General features: G+C 47.1%; 2 protein-coding genes across 4 annotated transcripts in view; one reads left to right on the forward strand and one right to left on the reverse strand.

Moving 5' to 3' along the window:
- The window catches only part of NSMAF (neutral sphingomyelinase activation associated factor), a 55,551-nt gene extending 53,109 nt beyond the window's left edge, over positions 1 to 2,442 (forward strand). For all 3 annotated transcript variants that reach the window (XM_029068568.2, XM_029068569.2, XM_029068570.2), the window contains 3 exons: positions 379 to 481; positions 1,032 to 1,141; positions 1,704 to 2,442. In XM_029068568.2, coding sequence (XP_028924401.1) covers positions 379 to 481; positions 1,032 to 1,141; positions 1,704 to 1,740 — 250 coding nt within the window. In that variant the 3' untranslated portion in view covers positions 1,741 to 2,442. The remainder of the gene's footprint in view (positions 1 to 378; positions 482 to 1,031; positions 1,142 to 1,703) is intronic.
- A 500-nt stretch (positions 2,443 to 2,942) lies between these two features.
- Positions 2,943 to 27,236, reverse strand: LOC100079360 (syndecan binding protein). The gene is made up of 9 exons (XM_029068572.2): positions 27,134 to 27,236; positions 15,772 to 15,837; positions 11,824 to 11,902; positions 10,504 to 10,613; positions 8,314 to 8,472; positions 6,357 to 6,532; positions 5,174 to 5,345; positions 4,659 to 4,750; positions 2,943 to 3,628 (listed from the first exon to the last, which is right to left on the reverse strand). Exons 2-9 carry the CDS (start codon positions 15,820 to 15,822, stop codon positions 3,574 to 3,576), a joined length of 894 nt encoding a protein of 297 aa, XP_028924405.1. The 5' UTR covers positions 15,823 to 15,837; positions 27,134 to 27,236; the 3' UTR covers positions 2,943 to 3,573.
- Positions 27,237 to 27,478: the final 242 nt, after the last annotated feature.

Raw genomic sequence — 27,478 nt, forward strand, 5'->3', positions numbered from 1 at the left:
AAAATAGAGCAGGCCAGGAGCTTACACCCGTGGGTCTGAAACATACCTTTTCCTTCTCTTTCCTTCGCCTCCGGCTGTGCGCCTCCCAGGGAGGGCAAGCCACGGGAGCAGGGGAAGATCCGCCAGACCCTGGGTATCGTAGGTCAATCATTGGCTCCCGCCCGGCCCCATACTTCCCACTAGCTGTCCTGAAATCCTGGCCATTCCTCTCCTACATATGAGGGCGGGGAGGAGGTGAGGGGAGTGGCCGTGCCCTGTGGGAAGACAGTTCCCCACACGGGCTCCTGGCCTGGGCAGCGGGCGGGGGAGGCGCCTGGCACGAGCCCAGAACGGCGTCCTGAGCGTCCGGGTGCGGATTTGCCGAACGGATTCTTGCAGACAGTCGCCACGTGCTCAGCACAGGAGAAGACGGTTGCGTGAACGTGACGGACGTGCAGACGGGGACACTCATCTCTTCTCTGACGTCAGAGCGGCCCCAGAGGTGAGGCCTGGGCTTCGCCGGGAGGTTTGGCGGGCGGGGGCTACTGCCGAGGCTGGGCCAGGCAGCGGGGAGCAGTTGACGCCCGAACGTGTCCTTTTTCAAAGATGGAGAAGGGAAGCCACTGGGGTGAGACTTGCATCACGATCCCATGCTCTGAATGTTTAGGCGGCATTTGAGTGCTGACAAACAGCAAGCCAAGTGATTGTTCTGATGGGCCTTGTGGCAGGGCGACAAAGTGAAGCTCAGTCCCGCCACCGCGGGGGTTTGACTTACGTGGAGGCCGTGCGTCCCCAGAGTCTCGTTCAACTTGGGCGTTGGCCTAAGTCTGCCTGGAAGGTTCCGATCCCGTGGGCTCGAATGAGTCAGAGGAGAAACCAGTCCCCGAAGACGGTGGCCCACACAGGGACCTCAGAGGGGCTCCCCCAGCCGGCTCGGCGGTACCGGGGCCTCATCCCACAGGCCCCGCTCGCCCGTCCGCCTGCCCACCCCTGCCGCGGGTTGCCCGGGGAACGCCCGCCCCTTTCTCCTCAATCTGCCGATTTTGCCCCAGGTGCTTCAGCTGGGACGGCGACACCGTGCTCGCCGGAAGTCAGTCGGGCGAGCTGCTGGTGTGGGATCTGCTTGGAGGCAGAGTGAGCGACAGGATCTCGGGTCACACGGGTGAGCCGGAAGGCCGGAGGCTCCCGTCGGCCTGTCCCGGGTTTTCCGCCTGAGGGCTGGGTGGGTTGGCGGCGGTCAGTCGCTCGAACCTGCGGGTTTCCGTCTCTGAGCCCCTTTGGCTCCAGGCTGCCCCGACCCGAAGTAGCCTTCCTGGGCAAGCGGGGAAGCCTGGAACTCCGCTGAACCGAAAAAGGTTTCGTGAGTGGCCGAATGACCCTCCAGGAAGGGACGGAGGAAGGGAGATCTTGTTTTCCAGCCCCTCAGCTGGAATAGCCCCCTTTCAAATAAATTGTGGTAATTTGTTAAGCGCTTACTATGTGCAGAGCGCTGTTCTAAGCGCTGGGGGATACAAGGTGATCAGGTTGTCCCACGGGGGGGGGCTCACCGTTTTAATCCCCATTTGACAGCTGAGGTAACTGAGGCACAGAGAAGTTAAGTGACTTGCCCCAGGTCACACAGCTGACCAGCAGTAGAGCTGGGATTAGAACCCGTGACCTCTGACTCCGTGCCCGCGCTCTTTCCACTGAGCCACGCTCCAAGGAGTAACTCTGTCCCCCACCAGGTGCCGTGACATGCATGTGGATGAACGAACAGTGTAGCAGCATCATCACGGGAGGGGAAGATCGACAAATCCTGTTTTGGAAACTGCAATATTAAGTGCCTCTTCCTCCCCGGGATCTGGTGACAGAAACTCGCCTCAGAGCCACTTTCTTTTTAAACCAGACTTTTTAAACAGATTTACAAAATGTGCAATGATGGACGCGGAAGTTGTACCCGTCGGGAAGTCCGTCTAGCCTTAAGGCTTTCTAAAAGTAGGTGACTTCCCTTAAACAAAGATATTAACTCTCATCTTGATGGGGTGAAGTCCTCAACTGGACTTACAGCCCGAGTTTCTGGGAGAAAGTTACAGCTTTTTCTGGCAGGGCATCCAAGCCCCACCTCCTTCCCCACCACGCAGCGGGTGCTACCAGCAGACACAGATGGGAAATCCTCACCCGGGTGCAGGATCCTCCCGGGTAAAGCGCGTGCGCAAGGATGACATCTCCTCCCTGTCCTGTCTGCGGGTGGCTTCCAGTCTGTCTCCCCTCCCACCATTTGCTGCCTCGGATTTTTTTAACGTGACTGTTGAGTACTGACTGCGCCACCAGTCCCTTGAAGCAAAGGATCTGGGGGGGACATCAGCAGCCCATAATAGGGTAGTACTGGTTTGCATTTCATTATGGCTGTCTTCGACTCAGCTTAGAATGCTTGTCTTCATGTCTTTTCTAAGATGACATTAAAGTTATTTTTCTTAAAGAAAAGCTGGCGTTTTGCAGTCCTTCTGACCTGAGATAACTGTATGGTCGGGTGCTGTCTCATGCCCGTGAGTGACCTATTAACTGCAAAATGAGAGCCACGCCACCACCCGTCCCCCAAAAGTTTCTGCAGGTCCGTCCCCGTGCCGGAAGCAGAAACAAAATGCCTCGGTCCTTGGCCTTCTCTTCTTCCAGGGAAACAACAGACGGGAAATGAACAATTGCAGGGTGTCCTCTTTGCCGGTAGGAGAGGATCCTATAGGTCACCTGACAAACTTTTGTAGGGTCCCGAGCAGCACCCCCCTCCCCTCCTCCCGTCCCCAAATCTCCGACAGCAAAGTGCAGCCCTCCAGCCCACAGGACCACAGGCTTCCGCTCTGCTGCACTCTTTCAGGGTAAGTGCTCTCTTTTTCCCTAGCTGTTAGGGGTGTCCTTTAAAACATGGCATTTTGTGGGGATCACTATTGCTCTTCTGAAGTTCTTTCTAAGCTCCAGCTACAACCAGGGAGAGTTGAAATTAAATTTTTATTCCAGGACTTTCCAACACAATTTCGGCATCGGTTAAAGCATGGGAGGTAGGGGTGGGCGGTTACATTCTCAAAGGGATAGTACGAAAGATAATCATGATGGGGTTGTGCAATTCTACCTTTTAGCAAATATAATAATGCACATATGGAATGAAGTTTACTTCAGGCATTTTGTAAACAGATGGTCAGAACTAAGACTAGCTAGCGCTCGACAGTTCTAAATATACTGTAGCAAAGCATTTAGGATACAAATATCCGAAGAAAAGTATAAAGAACAGCACTACTTCTAGATTATCTAGAAATCTTAAATACTTGCATTAGTTGTCTTAATAATGGCTTATAGAAAGAGTAGTTGGACTACTAGATACTTGGTGCTATGAAAGTCATAAATCTCTCTGAGTTTCACATCTGTAAAAACCAGTATAAGGCTACAAATACACCTGGCGGCTCAATCGCGAGGTGCGTCAAACAGTAACTTCCCAGCCATAATCAACAAGATGAAGGTTTTCATGCAGCATTAATGCTTCTCGACTCCAAGAGAGGTGAATGTGCATAATAATACAGGAGTTGCCGGGATCCTCGAGGGAAAGGATAAGAGCCCACTCTCGGCCTACACCTCGGGGATAGTGTGATCCATCAGCGTCTTCATGATGCTCGATGCCATCCTACAAGACAACGGCACAGACCTGTTACACCCCGCTGGCAGCCGGCGACGCGAGGCTCGGCTCTACGGTAACGTGGAGCTATGAGTCCCCGTCCGCCATACCGTTGTTGAAAAACCCTCATGACAAGAGTATCCTTTTCTTCATAATAATAATGGTGGTACTCGGTAAGCGCTTACTATGTGCCAGGCACTGTTCTAAGCACTCGGGTAGATACAAGTTAACCAGGTTGGACACGGGCCCTGTCCCACATGGGGCTCACGCTCTTCATCCTCATTTTACAGATGAAGTCACTGAGTCCCAGAGGAGTTAAGTGACCTGCCCAAGGTTGTACAGCAGAATGATGGCACCGGCAGACTCAGACACCAGGTACTTCTGACTCTCAGGCCTGTGCTCTGTTCCCAACAGGTTCCGTCTTAGCTTAAACCCCAAAACCTGTTCTCCCTCCTGCTATGAGGGATGGTGCTTGTATTTGAGTGCCAGAGGGAAGCAGGGATCGTGTCTACCTACTCATTTTTTGAAAATGGTATTTAAGTGTTTACTGTGTGTCCAACACTGTTCGAAGTGCTGGGATGGACACAAACAAATTAGGTTGGACACAGTCTAAGGAGGAGACAGAGAAGTGTGACTTGCTCCAAGTCAACCAGCAAACACTTGGCAGAGCCGGGACTAGAACCCAGGTCCTCTGACTCCCAGGCCCGGGGTCTTTCCACTAGACCGTACTGCATCGATTGTGCGTGCTCTTGAGACCAAGCACTTAGTGTGTGCAGACAACTGTACTAAGTGCTCAGTTGGTTGACTGACGCTTTGGTGTTGTAAGGACAGACAAGATTTCTTGCCCTTGTCATCTTGGGAAAAGATGCTAATCCATAAAGGTCTCTCCACCATCAACTAAAGATAACTCAAGTCTTTTCAGAATTTTCTACTCACTACAGTACAAATTATAGACTAAAACAGCAACCAGAAAGGGGAAGGTATTGAAATTTTTTGTACTGGAACATTCCATTTATGAAAAGGTGTTTCCCCTGCTTACCTTTTAATTATGTGCTCAAAGATGAAGGCGGGCATGATGGTAATGGTTATTACATTCCCCGCTGTTGACAGTATGTCTGCAATTTGAGGGTCCTACAAACAGGAAAGAGAACAGTCTGTTTGAGCGGGGATGCAGAATTTCTCCTGGAAGGGAAAGATGAAAATCCTGCCAGATGTAATTGTTTTCGTCATCTCGAGAGTATCCTTGGATAAATGGACTGGGAACTGGGAACACGTAACCCAGTCCAATCGTTAGGTCCTGAACAAGATCTGGCCCTGGGCTACTCCAAGTTGGTGGGTTGTCCCGGGGCCAGTGATAGTGATAGTCCACTGCAGTCAGTGCAAGCTTAGGTGACGCTAGCATCCCATCACTCCTCATTTCAGGGCAACTAACTTGCTGCTAACTTCAGTGGCTCCCACCCTTCATTTCCACTCCTATTGGGCCAACAGGGTCACCTCCCCTCCGAGGGAAAAACGCACGACACTAAAATCGCCAGAGGTCCCGCTCCACGTTACCTTCAATCCTATTACATTCTGGCCATTGATTTCACAGATGTTGTGCTCGGTGAGGAGGCCGTTTCGAGCCGCAGAGCTGTCCTTCACGATTGAGGTTATTTTTCCGTTTTTAAATATGAAACCAACATGTCCTGTACTATCCTTGTGCATAGTAATAGTCCGTTCGAATGGTCTGTAAGAACGTTTGAGGGGGAGAAAGGGTGAATACCACATACCAAGGGTCTCTTGGATTAAACACTAGTTTGACCATGCAAATCCCCAATAGAGTGAGGAATCATCAAAAGCTTCGGTATTGCACACCGTATATTTCTTTTTTCTGGTCTCGGAGGGGCAGTGGATGCTATTTAGCTAACGCCTTATTTAGAATGAACTTGTGCTCTGTCTCTAACACAATGCTTGGGGAACTAAGTGATGACTGCCCTCCTCAGCTGACAGGCATCTGATACACTCACTTAACTTCCTCGCACCACCCTTAAGCTTACCCTTCAGCAACCTTGGCCAGACTACTCGGGAACCCACTGCTCTTTTTGGCCTGGGAGCTGGGAACCCGTAAACTCTTTTTGCTCTTTCTGTGTATTTCCTGGGAAAATACAATCTCTACAGGGCTGAAACTCTTGGGTAAACATTCTTTACTACTGTAGTAGAAATTAAGTTTCCCAAGACCACATACCCAAACTCAACCCATTAATGAAACAAAAAGTGAGTTGCCTGAGTCAACTGTACTCAGTCATTTGAACGGTTGGTGCCAGCTTGCCTCAGTTACTTTGGATAATTAGCTTTCTTATACAGCCGAACAGGGTTAAGTAACTTTATGATCTCAAGAATCCACGACTTGAGCCAAATTGCCACACAGCATGGAAGAAGTTAAATAAGCTGGGAAAGGTGGTAAGGAATTGCAACCAGTGAGATTCCTGTTCTCCCTCCTATTTAGACTGTTAATCCCACGTGGGACAGGGATTGTGTCTGGCATGATTAACTATATCTACTCCAATGTTCTGAACCGTGTTTGGCAAATAGGACCGGCTTAACAAATACTACTTAAGAAAAAATGATAACAAAACACCCCACAGCTAGGCAGCGACACGGGTCCATGATATGGAATTTATCTGTTGTCTTTCAAACAGAAAGGGAGTAAAACATTAGAAGTGAACGATTTTATTTTCACTTTGGCCGCAGAACATACCTGTCTCGTATAGTCATTGTAATCTTCTCCCCAAAAGCCTGCTTGAGAACTTTGTGGGATTTATCAGAGCTCCATCCTGCACAGTTTTCCCCATTAATCTGCAGAACTTGGTCCCCAAATCTCATTCCAACCAAGGATGCTGGAGAATTGGCCTGGACTAACTGGACAAATATGCCCTAAACACACAAAGCAAGAGTTTTAATCATTTCTTTGTTTTATTATTTGTCTGGCAAGAACAAGTAAATCAAAAATTAGTCAGAAAATGGGTCAGATCACCACGGGAGTTGAAAGGGGTTGCGAGGAAACAATCTTGGGGGCTTTGGGGATCACTGGGGAAGACCTACCCGCCCCCCCCCCCCCAAAACACACACAAAATACAAAACACACCACCACATTCCGCACACAGATAACTTTCAGACGTCGTCGAATGAACACGCTGGGCACCCACATAACTCCGATTCTAATAGGAGAGGGTTGTTCAAATTGTTTGAGTAGACTAACGTAAGCCCTTGGAGAACTGATGACTCCAGATGTTTGGTATGTTCGGCTGAACCCTTCAACGTGGGCTTGCTATTTTAGAAACAGTCAAGCACACTGTTGATTTACAAGTGATGCCCAGCTTTCATTCTGTCTCTAGTGTTAGAACTTACACCTCACTTATTTCCAGGGGGGGAAAAAATCCCCCTCCCATTACCTTTAACCATCTCATCAATCTCTCAACACAAGCAAGTTACCTTGGCTGAATATTAGCTGACCAAGAGTAGAAGAAGTGAAGTTCTATTTCAGATCATTTGGACACTCAATCTTCAGGAATAGTCCTAATGAAGATTGAAGCAATAGTCATTGCACTCCTGACCCTGGAGTGGAGGGGTCTGCTCCCTGGGGCGAGGCTGAAAGCCAGAGAAGCTCCCCCTTCCACTCACTTCAGTGGGAGAGGGGTGGAGTGTTAGAATTCAGCCTAGCAGACCTGTCCTAGAGCAACGACCCATCCACTCTGCCTCACAAGCCAGTAACCTTGGCGTTATCCTCGACTTATCTCACGTTCAGTCGGTCGCCAAATCCTGTCAGCTCTACCTTCACAACACCTCACCATCCAAACTGCCACTCTGCTGATCTCAGCACTAATCATATCCGACCAACTAGTGCCTCGGCCTTCTCACCGACCTCCCTGACTCTCCCTACTTCAGTCCATACTTCGCTCTGCTTCCCATATCGTTTTTCTAGGGGAAAAAGAAAATCACTCTGCATCTCCCCACAAACCTCCAATGGCTGCTCATTCAGTTCCACAAACAGCAACCCCTTAAAATTGGTTTTAAAAGCACTTAAACAGTTCTCTCCCTCCTACTTACTTAACTGATCTCCTACTCCAATTCGACCTAGCACTTCACTCCTCTAAGGCCAACTTTACTCCCTGTACCTACGTTTCATCTTTCTCATCGCCGATCCCGTCTGTGTCCTCTCCCCACCCTTCATATGCCCTCCCAAGCACTTAGTACAGCACTCTGCACAAATAAGTACGATTGAAGGAATGGACTACCGCTCTCCCTATCCTCCAAGCCCTTCTAAAATTATATCTCCTCCAAGAGGCCTTCCCTACCTTTCCACTTCCCATATTTGCCCTCCCTTCTTAACTGCCAATGCACTCATACCACTTAAGCACTTTGATTTTCAACCCACCTCCATAGCACTTATGTTCGTAACCAAACGTAATACTCTAATGTCTGCCTCCCTGCTCCAGTCTGTAAGCTCCTGTGAGGGCAGGGATCGTGTTTTCCTACTCTATTGTACTGTATTCTCCCAAACTCTTGGTACAGTGCTCAGCACACAGTAAGCACTCAGTAAATACCCTTGACGAAAAGCCTCGTCACAAGGCTGCCTATTCCAACCAGCAGTCAGCAGGTACCTCTGGGCTCCAGTTTAAAGATCTCCGTTGGAAAGGGTTTTCTCGGCCACTTACATTATCTATCGATTTGAGCCGAAGTCCAATTTTTCCATCTTGATCCTTACACAAGATGACTTCACGGATGCCCTGTTTAATTTCAGCCCGGCGGATTCCAATGTCGTTTCCAGTCACGGGGGCCACCATGTAGTTCCCAGCAGGCCTTCCCATCAGCTGCTGTTGGTTGAATCAAAAATACTTCATCAGAGTGGAAAACCACTGTGACGGATTAAAAAAAAACCCAGCACCCGGCAGGGAGACGACAGGGGCACCAGTGCCAAGTCACGGGGGAGATCGAGGAAAACCGGTCCCCGAGCACATGTTCGCAGGGCTGTCGGCAGGAGTAGTCGGAGAACTCCTGGTGATTCCCATGGGGTACTAGGGATTGGTCACGTGTTCAAGAGTTTAGGGTCCCCACCAGTTTTCCCTCCAACCGGTGTGCTGCTGGACTCTGGCAGCTTAATGGTGCAGTGATGAAAAAGCAGGAAGGAGCCTCTTGACACAAAGGAAAACAACCCCCGCCCGCCCATCCTTGTCACCCCAGGAAGTGGAGTGTTGGGAGGTGGCTGAAGTGAGGGGGAGAGCAGTGGGCGACTGAGGGAAAATGAACAGGCACGGTTCCGTTTAAAGGGAGAGAAATGTGTGAGAGGAAATCTGTGTGACTCTTATTTCCACCATGCTTTCCCAAGCAATTAATAGTCATTAAGGAAAAAGGGATTATGTATTTGAGAGAAACTTTCGGGAAAAGGTACGTAAAGAAAGTACATAACTGCTCCAGGAGGTCATGAGTATACATGTGGTGGCAATTTGGGAAAAGAAAAAATTTAATCGAGGAGGTCGTGGTGCTAGGAGGGTTCTGCATACTGGTAGGACAAATTAGAAGGGGGAAGGAGTTCCAGGAAGGATGAAGGTTGTGGGCTAGAGGCCAGTGATGGCTAGAGGCCAGCAAGTCTGAGCAAAGTGTGCAAGCTGGGTAAGTAGTAAGGAGAGAGAGCTGTTGAGTGCCTTAGGAACCACAGGTTTGCAGTTTCTGCAGAGAAATGGGTTACTTCAGAAGATTTTTGAGGAGTAGGAAGGTGAGTGCAGAATAACATTTTAGCAGACTGGGGTGTGGAGTGAAGAGGGGGGGAAGAAAGGAGACCGGGAGATCGGCAAGGAGCTTGATACAGTAGTCTAACTGGGATAAAACCAATGAATACACTAAGAAGCGGTGGATTTTGTAAATGCAATGGAGGAAGAACTGAAAGAACTTGGTTAGACTGAATATGGGATTTTAAAGGGAAAAGGCAGCCAAAGATAATGCAATGGCTATGGGCTCAGGAGACAGAGGATGTGACACTGAAACCTGCAAAGGGAATCTTAGGTGGAGGAGAGGATTGGGAGGGAAGGTGAGGGACACTCAGTTTCAGCGGATCCTCCATTTAGCGATGTCCTGGAGCAAGAGGAAATGTGAGATTGCCAAGGAGAGAGACCGAGGCCAGTGACGGAGATTGGGGGGCCGGGGGTGGGGGGAGGCGGACTCCCAGGCCCATGCTCCTTCTACTAGGCCACGCTGCTTGTCGATGCAAATGATCTAGGGTTATGGGTTGGTGGTGGGAGAATGACAGACTTGGCAGTGTTCAGGACATGAACTTGTGCATCAAGGGGGGAGGTTGGACAGGGAGTCCTGGCAAGGCATGATGGTCCAGGATAAGTGGAGGTGTTGCGTGAGGGGACAGTACAGAGGTTGGAGGTCTTGGGAGAGGCGGAGAACAGTATTGCCAAGGTGGTTGTGGGGAGGTTGAGGTCAGAGGGTGGGATTTCAGCATCTAAAGGCACAGGGTCAAGTACTGAAATTCAACATATGGCCATGCTGATGTAGAAGCAGGGGTCTGGGGAACTGCAGGAAGGAGGTGGGCAGGCTGTCAGGAACATCTATGTTGAAGGTCCCAAGGCTCGGTGTAGGGATAGAAAAGGGAGGACAGAAAAGACCTCAAAAATCACTCGGAAAGAAGGCGGTAGCAAATCATGGGGACTTCAAAGAAAGTCCTTAATCTTGGGCTCTGCAAATACCATCCCGTGCACTCCAGATGGGGTTTCTAGACCGCTCTCTGTCCTCGGGTGGGCTCTCAGCTTCAGCGGTATCAGGTGTGTACGGTTGTAATATCTTGAGGGATTTGTGATTTTTCACCAATTTATGAAATTCTAAATGAATTGCGTTATACCTACCCCCTGAGGTGGGCCTCCAGGAACCATGGCCATGTTTGCACGTATTTCTTCTTCATTTAAACTCAGGCCCATGTACTGAGACAGTTCAGGATAGAGTTTAGGATACAGGCCTAAGAAAAAGGGACTAAGTCATTAAAAGGAATAGCATGTGACCATAACTACGCAATTAGCAATTTTAACTGGAAATATCAATGCTATTTTCCCCCAAACCCACCCAGGAATGAAATCTCACCACCAATGGGATCTTCTACAAACACAAAGAATGTGTGTGTTTGGGGCGGGAGGGTGGGGGGAGGGTATGGAGGGGAGAGGGAGTGTACAGCGTGATTGTGTGTGGAGTTGTGGACACTGATGTGACCGGCTCTTCATATTACTCATTTTGCAGAAACGGTGGGAGTAAAGAACAATAATTTTGGGGGTAAGGGAGAGAAGGCGGTAATGGTCGGTCATATATGGGGTGGGATGGGGGGGAGCACTTTCAAATCCCAGATTTCTACATTTACTAAAGGTGGGGTTTACATGGTAAGAGAAGATAGGATCGTGGCCTTTGCAGCGCCAGGTCACTTCAAATGCTTTAAAAACATTCTTGGCTGAAATCACATTGCTTACTCGTGCCAATGGGCCAGACAGGTAAACCCGTCCTTCCCCTTAGAAACAGAGAGGAAGGTAAAGGGAGGGAGACACAGTCTCTACTGCTTTGAACCCTTTCCTATTCTGTTTCTACCACGAGCAGGAGAAGAGGCCTCTAAAAGATCTCAAGGAAAAAAATTTCACAAAGAGAAATAGTATATACTGGGCCTAGATGATGGTGATGATGATGTTGGTATTTGTTAAGCGCTTACTATGTGCCGAGCACTGTTCTAAGCGCTGGGGTAGACACAGGGGAATCAGGTTGTCCCACGTGGGGCTCACAGTCTTAATCCCCATTTTACAGATGAGGGAACTGAGGCACAGAGAAGTTAAGTGACTTGCCCAAAGTCACACAGCTGACAAGTGGCCGAGCCGGGACTCAAACCCATGAACTCTGACTCCAAAGCCCGTGCTCTTTCCACTGAGCCACGCTGCTTCTCTAACCCCTCGTATTTGACAAATCCAATTTTCATTACACATGATGTGCTTATTCACAGTAATCTTTAAACTCATATGGTATTATACAACAAACACTGTTACAGTTTGACGTCCACGCTTTTCTTCTTAAAGGAGACAGGCCGCCAAGGGCTGAGAATTAATTACGTTTTGGCCAATTAAATCTTTTTTCAAAATCCATAAAACGTAAGAGAACCCAATAGAGGTTTCTGTTCCATAAAACCAGTGACTTACTTCCATCTTGAGGGAAGGGAGCCGAAGCTTCTGACAAAATGGCCGGGTTGGCTGGGTTGGCCGAAAAGGCTGTCTGAGCCTAGAGGAAGAAAGAGAAATGCAAATGACCACATCAGAGAAGCCTATGGAAATGACTACTTCACTTAGGGACCTCATTCTCCAGTTCCAAAGGAGAGCTTTTAAAGCCCTATAACTAAGTTTTTCGGTTCAGTTAATACATGAATGTTCCAAGGACGAAGGATAAAGGCTGGTTTATCTGGGGTAGCAGTAAACCTTATCCTCCAGCCCCAAACACAGGCAAGAGCTACAATGGTTCTATGTGAAGATGCTGATGCTTTAAATGTCATCATCGATCATATTTATTGAGCTCTTTACTGCGGGGAGAGTACAATACAACAGAATTGGTAGACCCGTTCCCTACCCACAAGCTGAAAGATTAAGAAGTGCTAAAATAAACAGAGGCAGTGACTACACATTTTTTTTAACATCAGAAAAAGGTCAGGTATTACAAAGATTTATAATATGGAATCGAATGAATGAGTGCACCCAAAAGAGACAGAGTGAATAAGGCTAAATAGAAGAATTATGCCCTCTCAAGCCACTACCCTCTGTCCAGATACTCTGAACAGTTTCTATTCAGGACAACCTTGAATCTCCTCTGGATAGAAGCATCAGTGCCCTCAGCCTGCCATTTGAAATAATAACCACTCAAAAAGTATAACTTCTTGCTGGTTTTCATTTACTAATCCCTGGCAGCCCTTCACTTAATTTGAACAATTTAAATTATTCAATGACTCATCCTTTGAAGAAAACAACGTCACAAATCCTAAGATCTTGGGTCTTCTGTCTCAGGCAAAGTGATCAATCTGCAACCCTGTCTAATTTCCCCACTGGGTTACTGCAATAGAAGGCCCCACTTTGCCTAGTTTGATGCCTGGGTTAGAACATGTGGGCCGAAATCGGGCCTTCCAATAATCTTCCTTCAACTGGGCCCTCTGGGACAATCTCTAGGGGAAGGGGAACTCTTCCAGCACTTGCACCTACAGAACACTGGCCTCACACTCAGGGAAATCAAGGCAGCACATCAGCTGCCTAAGCAGGCATGGCTGAGGACATCGCAGAACAAGCCAGTTCGAGGAGATGGCAACATGCAACTTTGGAGGACCCTGAGGGATCCTCAAACCATTGTTTGGAAAACAGCAATATAAAAAAGATCTAATGTCTTGGCAATCTTATTTTAATAATAATGTTGGTATTTGTTAAGCGTTTACTATGTGCAGAGCACTGTTCTAAGCGCTGGGGTAGACACAAGGGAATCAGGTTGTCCCACGCAGGGCTCACAGCCTTAATCCCCATTTTACAGATGAGGTAACAGGCACAGAGAAGTTAAGTGACTTGCCCAAAGTCACACAGCTGACAAGTGGCAGAGCCGGGATCCGAACTCATGATCTCTGACTCCAAAGCCCGTGCTCTTTCCACTGAGCCATGCTGCTTCTTTTAATGCAAAGGTTTGATCTTGAAAACAGACTTTACCAAAGATCACTGGCTGGAAGTTACTTAGAATAATACTGAAATAAGGACTCTCCTAATGGGTACGTCTCATTGGCGATCAGCAGCGAAAAGAAAAGTGTTTTGCAAATTGGAAATCCTGACAAATTGGTCCAGAACTAAAACCCAGGCATCCATCTGAATATACAATAAAATTGCGCATCAGAAAGCACTCTGTTTAGGCCAGTTAAATAATGAGTCAAGAATGTGATTATTTGAGCCCATTCTTTAGCTGTGAATTTGTTTCCAAAAAAATACCCATGTATTCCCAGCAAAATATTGGAAATCTGATTTCCCTCATCAGCTTTCTGCCTACACAGTCAATTACTAATATCTCCAAGTTTCAAGAAATAAAGGGAAAAAGGAGGGTTCAGGCTCAAGGAGACCTGCTAGGACCTTTTGGGACCTACCCAATGAAGAACAGAACCACCAGAAGAGACCCCATTCTTCGGGTTCCCAGACCAACTAGGATTCCTTGAGCCTGGGGCAGATCCCCTAAGAATGAATGCGGACAGGAACCGCAGACCCTCAACAGGTATCAGTTTATATCAAACAGGAGCATTTCTGTGAAGAGCAATGATTAAACTAGAGTTTCCTGAGTAGTAATTTAAATTCACTGCAGAGGCGAGTCTAATTTATTTCAGGTTCAGTGCCTTATTTCTTGGAAAATACTTATTTGCTAAGGTGTACTTACCCTGTTGCCTTTATTACGTAAAAAATCTGTCCTCTGCAGCCAAAAGCTGAGGGATCTTTTAAGACTGAGCTTTTCTAGAAGAACTAAAGGAAACAGAGCCACTAGGACCAGGGCATCGACAAAATAACACAGAGACACATTAATGACATCTGGAAAAAATCCTCTTACAGGTATTCAATGACCAATTTACCCAGAATACTTCCATCAAAATTCCCAAGGTAGTGAGTTTTATTCCCAAGAGACATGCCAGACTAAGGTCTATGGGAAAACACACCAAAGTACAGCTAATACCAAGCAACTTTCTGTATCAACAGGCTAGTTTTGGATACACCCCTTGTCACCAGCCTAGAAGGGTCCCACTGTACAATTTTTTGGAGGAAAAGAAACCAAAAATCAGTCTTCCTGAATGTCTGCACAGTTGGCTCTGCCAAGTACTGTCCAGAACCAGTGGTAAGTGGAGGTTAATGAGCTAGTACTTGTTGGCAACACTAAAAATAAACCATTTCCCCCTCCTGAGTTAGTTATCATGGCCCAAAGTTCATACGCTTTCAGGAAAGCAACCCTTCATGTACAAAACATAAAAATTGAGCAACTCAGGAAGTTGTATCATACTGACAAGGATTGCATTAACATTCTTTCATCTGGCTAAATGGCAAGGTGTCTTAACAGAAAAACGGATGTACCGGCTATAGAAAGTTTCTACTAAAGCAATAATTGTGAAACTAAGAGCTTATTATGTGCCAAGCACTATATTAATCCCTAGGGTAGATACAAGTTAATAACGTCAGACACAGTCCCTGTCCCACATGGGGCTCACAAAGTAGAAGGAAGAACAGGTATTTAATCGCTGTTTTACAGCTGAGGAAAGAGAAGCCAAGAGAAGGTAAGTGACTTGCCCAAGGTCACAGCAGGCAAGTGGCAGAGCAGGGATTAGAACCCAGGTCCTCTGACTCCCAGGACTGTGGTCTTTCCATTAGGCTGCACAATGCAACTGACTCCACTGAAAAAGTTTTGACCAATCACCAAGCTGCATTTGGGAAATTGGGATAATTTGAGAACACCACATCTTCCAACCATGTCAAAAAGGCCAAAATAGAAAAAAACCTTTCAGTTTCCTAATGAGCAAGAAAGTGGGCTGATTATAGTTTCACGAAAGTGTTGGCCTGTAAACTCCTAGGCATTGAAAACCTCACCCACCCTCCCTATGTAAAATGGATGTTGCTTGGTCTGCCCAAGTGACAAATTCCCCCAAATGTAAATACACTCAGAATATGATCCCTTGAACAGAGAAACTGCGTATATTCACAATAATTAGAATGGAGGAATTGGGTATCAGCTCAATGCAGACAATACTTGTATGGACCCTAAATTGTACAGCTACTGTCAGGTGTAAATTAAGTTTCTATATGTCCTTGCCTAAGGCCAAGATCCAGAGAGGAATCTTCTGGAATTATTCATTAATTTTGCCAACTGTTATACTAGCAGGTTGAAAGATTTCTGAAATCTATTGGCGTCAGTAACTTTTTCATTATGAATATGCTGTTAAACGAAACTGAGGATTGATTACTAAAGCAGATAAATTCAAGTGCATTGGCTCATGTAAGGGCAAAAGTAGAACAGAGGTGATTTGGATGTTAATACCACACATTTAGGGTAAAATTACACACCGTTCAGAATAGAGGTGAATCAAATGGGCTCTAGCATACCTGAATTACTTTATCTACCTTCAGGTCTTCGAGGGATGGATACAAAGACATCTTGACAGGATTTTACTAGAAGAGGGGAAAAAAAAAAAAAGAACAAGTTACACACCTGGTCAATTTTTAAATGCCATTAACATCTAAATGAATTTAAATAATTTGGTAAATACATTTATGTACTACAAAAGCAAAAACGTTTGTTAAAATACTCTGCTGCAACTTTCTAGAAATGTGCTTCTGAACTCCCTCAAAACTCATAAAAGTGTGAAGATTAAAATTTGAAACACCCTGCACCCCAGAAGAGTTTACTGTTGCTATCATTTGGTAAGTGGAATTCGCTTAGCATTTATAGTGTGTAATCACTCTATTAGATGCTGGGGAATAATTCCATAAAGGAAAGACAGGACTTCATCCCTGGCCACAGGGGGGTTCACCCTTCAAAACGGGGGCTGGGAGGAGGCTGGCGATGGGCATGTGAAACTACTGGAGCCATTTACAAGCTTCTGACTGCCCGGGCAGACCACAGGCTAACAGTCTCCACCAAACCTCCCCAATGTTCTCTTAGGCTTATACTGCCACAACTTCACTCCCTCCCTCTGCAAAGCAGAGCAAAGCCCGAGGATGAAGGGGTCAAAGGGCGGGGAGGGAGTCTGCCGGAACCCAGTGTGAAAAGGCAGAAACTACTCTTTAAGCCCACAGCGACCAGCAGAGGGTTCTGGAGCCAAGTGCAATAGTCCAAGCTCCATAGACAATATCACTACTCTCCCAGTCCCATAATCCTGCAACTTTGGGGTCACCCTCAACTCTTCACTGTCTCCTGCTCTCACACTAATGAGCAAATCCTGCCGCTTCTTCCAGTATCTGCCCCTTCCTCTCCACCCAAAAAGCCAGCACCCCGGTTCGAGCTCTCGACGTGGCGTGACTAGGCGGATGCATCCGGCTCCTCACTGGCCTTGCCAACTCCATCTTCTCCCACTTTCAGTCTACTACACCAACACCCCAGAACATCTTCTTCAAGATTTCATTCTGCACAAGTTTCTCTACTCCTCCAAAACCTCCAACGCCTGCCCATCTCCCTCTTCAGGCAGCAAAAACTCCTTCAGTTGCCTCTCAACTTGCTACCTCTCTGCCGCCTTTGCTCATCCCAAACTCACTTTTTACCTGTATCACATTCATGTCTGTGTCACCTCTGAACACTATTTCCCACTTCCAGGAACTCCCTCTCCTTTTAAATCTACCAACCCACAGCTCTCTCTCTATGCTGAAAGTCCTCCTGAAATCTCAAATCCTCTAGGAAGCCGTCCACGATTTATTTCCAACACTCCAAGTCTTGTCAACCCAAGGACCGCCCTTAGCATTTATTCAATTACTAATTCAGCTATTGCATCCGGACATATTCGTACTCTTATCTGTATCGCCCTTTTTCCTCCTGCTCCCTACGACCTGTAAATTATTTGCATCTGCTTACCTCCTCCATTAAAATTCTAACGATCTGGAAGACACAAAATATGTTCCTGTTGTACTCTCCCAAGTGCTTATACAGCACTCAAATACCAATGATTGGAAAAACAGGTTTTGCAGTGGCATCTTGCAGCTGATCACAGGGTAAAAAGGCTGAAGCTAAGAGGCAAACTTGTACAGGCCTAAGAAGACTCACGCCTGGGGCCATGAATTTGGCAGGAAAAACTGCTTAATTAAAAAAAAAAAGGGACAGATCTCGGGGTTATTGCAGAGGCGACGGCGGCATGGCTTGCTGATTGTTGGAAGATGGACAGAGGACAGTGAGAAATCAAGGATTATTTGGGGATTAATACAATAGGGAAGCAGGATGTTGGTGGTACATCCCAAACTGACTGCAAAGGTGGACAGGCTAGCAGGAGAAACTGAGAAGTTTTACCTTCACTGTGTTAGCCTGAAAAGGGGAAGACAACATGCATATTACCTAGGAGTGCCAAGTGTCAAAAAGTACCAACAGGAATCACACATCCAGGCCTAGGGATACCGATACTAATGAGAGGAGAGTCCTCATGAGAACAGAGGACAAACCTCAGTCCTGAGACTTCCATTCATTCAATTGTATGTACCGAGCGCTGTGTGCGGATCACTGTAGTAAGCGCTTGGGAGAGTATAATACAACAATAAACAGACACATTCCCTTTCCACAGAAACTTCAGGACCAAGAACCCGCTCAGAGCAATTGACTAGAGTACTGGTGGTTTGTGCCAGTCACCCGCTCTCACCCCTGCCAGTCACGTTCCCATGAGGACCCAAATTGCAATGAGCATGTAGGCAGGCAAGAAGAAGCACCCTCAAAGTGCCCGTGGGGTTTTCAATGAGCAACTTCGTTTATAGCCAAATGTGACACAGCTAGGGTGGAATCATGACCCTGCAGGAGACTGCTGGGCAGCCAAAACACTACTTAGTAGTGCCAAATACATATTAATCATCTGAGACTTAAAATCAAATAGCCCCGGGAAAGGTATAATACACAGATTTCCATCAATATCACGGGAAATGGCTGAGATTTCCCCAAAGTGGGGAATCTACGAGTAAAATGAATCTCCGCTCCAAAACTCTACTGCTTTTTCATTTCTTCTCACTCCTGTACCCAAACTTAGTACATGCTTTGCACAGAGTAGATGCTTAGTAAATACTAATAGAATACTAGAATAGTATTGCAGTGACTGCAATGAATCATAAAGAGCTTCTAAAGGAGATACTAGGGGGATGAATCAAAAAGGTGACCTTCAGAAAAGGGTACTTCACACACAGGAATTTTTTTTTATGATGAAGTTGTACAGGTGAAAAATATCAATAGTTTGGAGAAGCAGCGTAGCCTATTGGAGGGAGCATGGTCCAGTGAGACAGAGGTACTCTGCTCGGCCAGGTACCTGCTGTGTAACCTTTGGCAAGTCACTTAACTTCTCTGTGTCTCAGTTTCCTAATGTGCAAAATGGAGAGTCAATACCTGTTCTCCCTCCTACTTAGACTGAGAGCCCTGTCTGACACCCGATGACCACGTATACACCCCAACATTTGGGACAGTGCTTGGCATATGGTAAACACTTAACAAAACCACTATTATTATTATTGGTTCAGGTGAAGTTAATGAAGACAGTTACAAATTGAGTGATTAGAGGTTACAACCTTAACAGTGAAGACAAACTTCACGAAGGGTGTATTTTTGTGAAATGGAGGCATCACTGGTCTAACCCAATATGGCAATTCTTATGTTCTTAACATGAACAGAATGAAGAACTCTGTTTCAAACTCCAAAGACTTTATTTTGAAGCAGTGACAGACCAACTATCAGATGAGAGGTTGAGAAGAATACAGATAGGAGACTGTTCATGTGACATTCAAAATATGGCAATTGGAAACCTTAAAAAGAGCTAGTTCTGTGAAATCGTGGAGACAGAAACCGAGACTTGTGTATATTTGCTAATAAAAGAGCCAAGAAGATTTCCTGAGGGTGAAACAAAAAGCAGGTTTTGGGACTCAAAGTATCCCTGCCTCAACCCTGCAATCTCCCTCTTAAACCAGTAGCCTCTTAACCAATGAATCAATGGTATATATTGAGTGCTCATTGTGTGTGGAGCACTGTACTAGAGACTTGGTAAAGTATAATAAAAATAGAGTTGGTCGAAGCAATCCCAAGATTTCCTGAGGGTGAAACAAAAAGCAGGTTTTGGGACTCAAAGTATCCCTGCCTCAACCCTGCAATCTCCCTTTTAAACCAGTACCCTCTTAACCAATGAATCAATGGTATATATTGAGTGCTCATTGTGTGTGGAGCACTGTACTAGAGACTTGGTAAAGTATAATAAAAATAGAGTTGGTCGAAGCAATCCCGGCCCCGGCCGCCAAGGAGCTTATAGACTAGAGGGGGAGACGTACATTAAAATAAATTACAGCTAGGGGAAACAGTAGAATAAAAGGATATGTACATAAGTGCTGTGGGGCTGGGGAGACTATCAAAGTGCTTCCGGTTGTACATAGATAATGCAGAAGGTAGGGTGGATAAAGAAATAAGGTTTTCCTCAAAGGAGGTCTTTTGGAGGAGAATGAAGGTGGGGAGATTGAGGACTGTCAGATATGGAGGGACTGCGCGTTCCAGGTCTGAGGAACGGGTGGGGGGGGAGATAGACAAGATGGAGTACTGTTATTTATATTGATGCTATTGACGCCAGTCTACTTGCTTTGTTTTGTTGTCTGTCTTGCCCCTTCTACACTGTGAACCCATTGTTGGGTAGGGATTGTCTATATTTGTTGCCAAACTGTACTTTCCAAGTGCTTAGTACAGTACTCTGCACACAGTAAGCACTCAATAAATATGACTGAATGAATGATTGATTGGCTTTAGAGGAGCAGAGTGTGCAGGCTAGGTTGTAGTAGGAGACCAGGGATGTAAGATAAGAGGGGACGCGATGACTGAGTGCTTTAAAGTCAAAGGTAAGGAGTTTCTGTTTAATGCAGAGAGGATGGGCAGCCATTCCATGTTTTTGAGGAGTAGAGAAATATGGGCTGAACTTTTCAGAAAAATGATCAGGGCACCAGAGTGAATTAAGGGCTGGAGAGGGGAGAGACAGGAGGCAGGGAGGTCAGGGAAGAGGCTGATTGCAGTAGTAAAGGTGGGAAATGACAAGTGTTTAGATCAGTGTGATAGCAGTTTGGTTGGAGAGGAAAGGACAGAGTCTAGAGATGTTGTGAAGATAAAACCCGACAGGATTTTGTCGTGATCTAGTGGAAAAAGCACCATTTGTCTTCTGTGCAACTTGGGGCAAGTCACTCCACTTCTCTGTGCCCCAGTTACCCCATCTGTAAAATGGTAATTAAATCCTATTCCCTCCTACTTAAATTGTGAGCCTTATGTGGGCCAGGGACTGTGTCCACCATGATTAATTTGTACCTACCCCAGCGCTTAGAATAGTTGCTTGGCACGTTATAAGCGTTTTACAAATACCAGAAGATGAGCTGAGGAAAATGCCAAGACTATGGGCTTGTGAGACAGGGTGGATGGTGGTAATATCTAGATGGGGGAGGACTGAGTTTGGGTGAGAAGATGAGTTCTGTTTTGGACATGAGTTCTCCCGTACACGTTTGTTTCCTCTTAACTAGGAATTATCAAACCCTCCAGCTCTGCTGCCTAGTACATTTAACTCTCAATCAACGGGTCCACTCATGATGACAATAACTGAAATAACTAATTAAACCGATTAAATCCACATGATTACTATGGTGTTGTAACAGAATGGTACCTTCTTGGTTTCAACAGTCCTTAGTACTTTGTAGAACTTGTCCTACAAATATATCACGATACTCTTAATAGCAGCTAGCTATTCTTCATCTCCAGGATTTTAAACTGTTCTGAATCCACAACTGTGACCCTGCCACTCGATATTTAGCCTTTGCTAAACAATTCTCATTTCAGAATAGTACTTGTATATTTTTGTCCTAAGGGGCTTTTGAACCCACTTGAAGGTCATTCTTTAAATTCTCAGACTTGGCTACATATCTAAACTACTTAAGCCCTTAAGATGACCTTTAAAAAAAGGCAAAAAACTACAACTGATCAAAATAACCCTTTCCAACACTGTGGAATTACAAACTGAACAGTTAACAATGGGTGATTTTAAACACATTTCTCTTCTAAAGGCACTCTGGTTCCCAAATATGTTGCTTTTCTTTCATTCTTTTTCAACTTTTCAACTTTTAACAAATGCAACCAAAATCATCCTCCACATAACATTATTATCTCGAGGTCAACACCTCAAACTAATTTAGGGACTCTCTATAAAGCCACCCAACCCAAATCCAGCCCAAATAAATAAGAATTTCTGACCTCCAGGCCAAGGTGACTGTAACAATTTAGACATCTGCATCAAAAGGACAATCCGTCAGATAGCTGTTCAACTGTCCTCAGAACTTCCCTGGACCCAAAGGGGTCAAGACCCTGTGTGAGCAACAACTACCGTTCCTGGAAGAACAGCCTTTGAGTATCCTGAATTTGCCTTTCTCTTCCCTTGTGCACCCACCTACTTTTCTCCCAGATGATTTCCCAATTTCTATCAAACTAAGCATTCACCAAGGCATGCAAGAAATTTTAATGCAGGTGAAACCTGGGATCAAGCCAAGTCACACAATTAGGAACAATGCTAGAATGAGCAGCTCAATCCAGCAGCTCAAAAAAAAATGACCAAGAGGTCTTCGGATTGCTTGCTCCCGGTTTTGCTGGTGACTAACATCTATTTCCCCTCCACCCAAAGTCTCTCTTCCCTCTGGAGCAATCATTCACCTCCTGCTGTTTTAGTCAGCCCAGAGAAAAAGGCAATCACTTAGCAAACGACTGTAAACAAAGCAACTCTCTTTGCTTCCCTTTGTTATTCTGCTTCCCCTTAAGCTCCCCACAAGCAGCATTTTCAATTTGGTCTTTATTTTGTATCACCATGAGGGGGGCCCTTCCTATTCTCCCCAAATCCCTCCTATCTCAACATCCACTGACTCATCCTTCCCAGGTCCTTCCTGCTTTGAGGCTATCCCCCCTCCCTGGGCCTCTGAGCCCCCAAAACACTCGCTCCCACCCTTTACCCCCTCCCTAATTACCATCATCAAACCCACCCACCTACCGATGGCCCTTTCTCCTCTGCTTTAACCCCTACACTAAAGAAGCCTTTAAGAAGCCTCCACTGGCTCCCATTTCCCTGCCCCTATTCTTGTCCAAAGTCCTGGAATGAGATATATCTGGCTCACTACTTCCAAGTCCTCTTCCCCAGCTCCCTTCCTGACCCACTACGACCTGCTTTCTGCTTCTTCACTCCACTGGGACTGCACGCTGACTGCATTCTCCAAGGTTACCAACGATCACCTTGCCAAATCGAACCAGCTCTACTCTAATCCTCCTGGGCCCTGAGGACCACTCCCTCATTCCTGGATACAAGATCTAATCTTGGTTTTACTGACCAAGATTTTTTTTTTTACTGGGTTTTACTGAGATCTTCCCTGGTTTTCCTCCCACATCTCCAACTGTGCTCTCTTTTTTCTGGCTTTGCTTTCATCTTTCTCACCCCCTGAGTGACCCTCAAGGCTCTGTTCTGGGCCCTCTACTCTTCTCCCCTTCCTCGGGGCTTCAGTACCACCTCTATCTGGTATCTATTTGGAACTGCTGACTTCCGAATCTACCAGCTCTCATTTCCTCGTGCCCGCGGGATATCTCGACACGGCTAACCCACTGGAACACAGACTCAATAAATATAAACCTGACATCTTCCCTCTCAAATGCTCTCCACCTAACTTTCCTATTACAGTTGACAACATCACCTCCTCCTCCTCTGAAGCTTCTGATTCCCAGATCTTGTCAGTAAATCTGTCCAATGTCAGGGGAGTGCAATGCCTCGCAATGTCATCTTTTCCTCAAACTGAGCCCCGCAAGTGTCTTGGATACAAAAGACAAAAAGCTCACCCTTCCCCTTAGTCCCAGTAGTTTAGAAGAAACCCACCGAGGGAATATCCCACCACATAACCCACTCCCTTTTCCAGATCACTCCTTTCCTGGACTTCAACAAGTCTCTTAAGGTTTACCAAGATCCTCATGTGAAAATATTATATAAATGATGCATATAAAATACAACCACAATTGGTCACTTCGGAAAAAACGGGTTAAAGTGCCTGAAAGGGGTAATTCCACACAAATCAGATAACAGGACAAACTTTAACTTTGGGGCCGATTGTAAAAACATCTCAAATTACAGCTGTTTGCTGACGGGACAGCTGGAACAACATAAATATGAGTAGGGGGAAAACCAGTTTCTTGGAAGAAATGACTGGGCCTGAAAAGAATGTACAAGAAATATTTTCCTTCACCCTATGTCCCTTTTGGCATGGATTTTTTTTTTTTCAAAATTTTCAGCACAATAAACATGAACTTTTCTGGCCAGTCTACACTGATATCTAATCCAGTGAAAGAAACGAAATGCCTGAAATACCAAATTCTAGCAAAGACCAGAGATTTGCTGGTGTCACTATTTTGGGGATGTTCCCTTTCGGTTTGAACTGAGCTTTGCTTAAAACAGGAAATTTGCTTTCCGCGTGTGTGTGTGTGTGTGTGTGTGTGTGTGTTTAGTTCTGATTAATCTCACAGTAAATGGACTTTTTAAACCACAGTTAATCAGATCTCCTTCTTTATTTTCAGTTTAAGACCTAGAGTGATTTCCAATATGTGTTATGCTGAAAACAGGTAAACTAGTAAGATGTCACCTGGGGAAGTAAGAAACAAGCTTATCCCCAGCGGCAAAAGAGAAAATTATAACACCCCTCTCCCTTACAATCAATCGATGGCATTTATTGAACGCTCATACTGTGCAGAGATCACTACAACAAGCATTTGAGTAAAATACAGTCTAATGGTGACTGGGTGATTTCTCTGTACACCGTGACTTGGTGGAAAGAGCACGAGTTTGGGAGTCAGAGGTCAATGGCTTTAATCCCAGTTCCGCCACTTTAGCAGCTGTGTGACTTTGGCCAAGTCTCAACTTCTCTGTGCCTCAGTTACCGCTTCTGTAAAATGGGGATTGAGACCGTGAGCCCCACGTGGGACAACAGGATTACCTTCTGTCTACCCTAGCGCTTGGAACAGTGCTTGGCACACAGTAAGCGCTTAACAGATGCCATCATTGTTATTATTACTATTACAGTGCACCGTACCGAGCGCTTGGGAAAGTACAACTTAATGGAGTTTGTAACCACGATCCCTGCCCTCCCTGAAACAGGCCACATTATCTGTCACAAAAAAAAATAAAATCCAAATCCACGGGAAAATGGAACGAATCCCCTTGGGATGGAAAGGCACTTAGTAGGCGGGTACACGTCACTGATGGGGCGTCTTTCCCTCTAGGGTGGATCGAGCCCCCCGGGAGGCACTTTTCGGGGTACTAAAAGGGGACCACTTAAATAGCCAGATACACCTGAGCATCCTATAAACTTCCATTACAACTCAGGGAACGATGCTTCGGGAAGAAGATTGGGCGAACCCTGTACTGAGCCCCTCCAGTTGAGACTGAGACGGCTGAGCCCCGCGTGGGACAGGGGCTGTGTACCATCGCCATTTGCTTGTCTCCACCCCAACGCTTAGTACAGTGCAGGCCAGGGCCTCCTCCCCAGCCCCGGGAAACGCCTGCTTCGCAACCTGAATAATAGTGACGACGATGGCATTTGTTAAGCGCTTACTTTGTGCCAAGCACTCTAAGCGCTGGGGTAGATACAGGGTAATCTGGTTGTCCCATGTGGGGCTCAGTCTCAATCCCCATTTTAATAACAATAATGTTGGTATTTGTTAAGTGTTTACGTATGTGCCCAGCACTGTTCTAAGCGCTGGGGTAGATACAGGGTAATCAGGTTGTCTCACGTGAGGCTCACAGTCTTAATCCCCACTTTACAGATGAGATAACTGAAAATAATAATAATAATGGCATTTAAGCGCTTACTATGTGCCAAGCACTGTACAAAGTGATCAGGTTGTCCCACGTGGGGCTCACAGTTTTAATCCCCATTTTACAGATGAGGTAACTGAGGCACCGTGAAGTGACTTGCCCAAAGTCACACATCTGACAGGTGGCAGAGCCGGGATTAGAACCCATGACCTCCGACTCCTAAACTCGGGCTCTTTCCAGGGAGCCACGCTGCTTTTCTACAGATGCGGTCGCTGAGGTGCAGAGAACAATAATAATAATAATGATGACATTTAAGCGCTTACATTGCGCAAAGCCCTGTTCTAAGCGAAGTGAAGCGGCTGGTCCAAGGTCACCCAGCAGACGAGTGGCGGACGCAGAATTAGAACCCACGTCCTGGGACTCCCAAAGCCCGGGCTGTTGCCGCTAAGCCACGAACGGCAGGCAGACCCCCGGGCCGAGCCACGGGGAAGAGGGGAAGGAGGCGGCCAAAGGGCAATGCCTCAGTGGAAAGAGCCCGGGCTGGGGAGTCAGAAATCATGGGTTCGAATCCCTGCTCTGCCACTTGTCAGCTGTGGGACTGTGGGCAAGTCACTTCACTTCTCTGGGCCTCAGTTCCCTCATCTGGAAAATGGGGATGAAGACTGGGAGCCTCACATGGGACAACCTGATGACCCTGTATCTCCCCCAGCGCTTAGAACAGTGCTCTGCACAGAGGAAGCGCTTAACAAATACCAACATCATTATTATTACTCTGGGTGCCTCAGTGACCTCATCTATAAAGCGGGGATGAAGACTGTGAGCCCCACCTGAGGACAACCTGATCACCTCGTATCCTCCCCAGCGCTTAGAACAGTGCTTGGCACATAGTAAGCGCTTCACAAATGCCACCGTTATTATTATTCTCGGGGCCTCAGTTCCCTCATCTGTAAAATGGGGATGAAGACTTGGAGCCTCACGGGGGACCACCTGATCACGTTATATCCTCCCCAGCGCTTCGAACAGTGTTTGGTACATAGTAAGCGCTTCACAAATTATTCTTCTTCTCGGGCCTTAGTTCCCTCATCTGTAAAATGGGGATGAAGACTTGGAGCCTCACGGGGGACCACCTGATCACGTTATATCCTGCCCAGCGCTTGGCACATAGTAATAGCTGCACAAACGCCATCATTAACATCGGGGCCTCAATTCGCTCATCTGTAAAATGGGGCTGAAGACTATGAGCCCCACGGGGGACAATCTGTCACCCTGCATCCTCCCCAGCGCTTAAAACAGTGCTTGGCACAGAGCAGGCGCTTCACAAATGCCAGCATTATTATCATTATTCTCTGGGCCTCAGTGTCCTCATCTGTAAAATGGGGATGAAGACTGCGAGCCCCACCTGGGGCCAACCTGATGACCCTGTATCCTCCCCAGCGCTTGGCACAGTGCTTGGCACGTAGAGCTTCCTAAATGCGACCATTATTATTATTCTCGAGGCCTCAGTGCCCTCATCTGTAAAATGGGCATGAGGACTGTGAGGCCCCACCTGGGGCCGCCCTGATGACCCTGCTTCCTCCCCGGCGCTTAGCACAGCGCTTGGCACATAGTAAGCGCTTCACAAGGGCTACCGTTCTTATTTTTACTTTCTGGGCCTCAGTTCCCTCATCTGTAAAATGGGGATAAAGATTGTGAGCCCCACCTGGGGCCACCCTGATGACCCTGCTTCCTCCCCAGCGCTTAGCACAGCGCTTGGCACAAAGTAGGCGCTTCAAAGCGGCACCATCATTTAATATTATCATTATTAGGGGAGGGGGGCGATGGGGTCGTCCCCCCCTCCTCCTCCTCCTCCTCCTCTTCCTCCTCCTGCTAGAGGGGGCGGGGGCGCTGAGCACAGCGCTGCGCACAGAGTGAGCGCTGAGGAAACACCGCGCAGCGAAGCTCACCTCAGCCTCCTCGGGACGGCGACGGTTTCGTGGCGCCCCGGCGGGACGAGGCAGCGCGAGGCCCCGGCGTGACGTCACCCCCCCGTCACCGCCACCGCCCGCGCAGGCGCCCCAGCCCCGCGGGGGCCGGCCGGGGACACCGCCCTCTCCCCCTTGCGCATGCGCGCGTCGGCCAGGGACCCTCCCCTCCCGCCCCCTCCTCTTGCGCAGGCGCGCGTCGGTCAGGGACCCCCGCCCCCTAGCCTGGCGCATGCGCGCGTCGGCCAGGGACCCCCCCCCGCCCCCTCCTCTTGCGCAGGCGCGCGTCGGTCAGGGACCCCCGCCCCCTACCCTGGCGCATGCGCA

The sequence above is a fragment of the Ornithorhynchus anatinus genome, chromosome 7 (assembly GCF_004115215.2).
Source record: "Ornithorhynchus anatinus isolate Pmale09 chromosome 7, mOrnAna1.pri.v4, whole genome shotgun sequence".
Lineage (NCBI taxonomy): Eukaryota > Metazoa > Chordata > Mammalia > Monotremata > Ornithorhynchidae > Ornithorhynchus > Ornithorhynchus anatinus.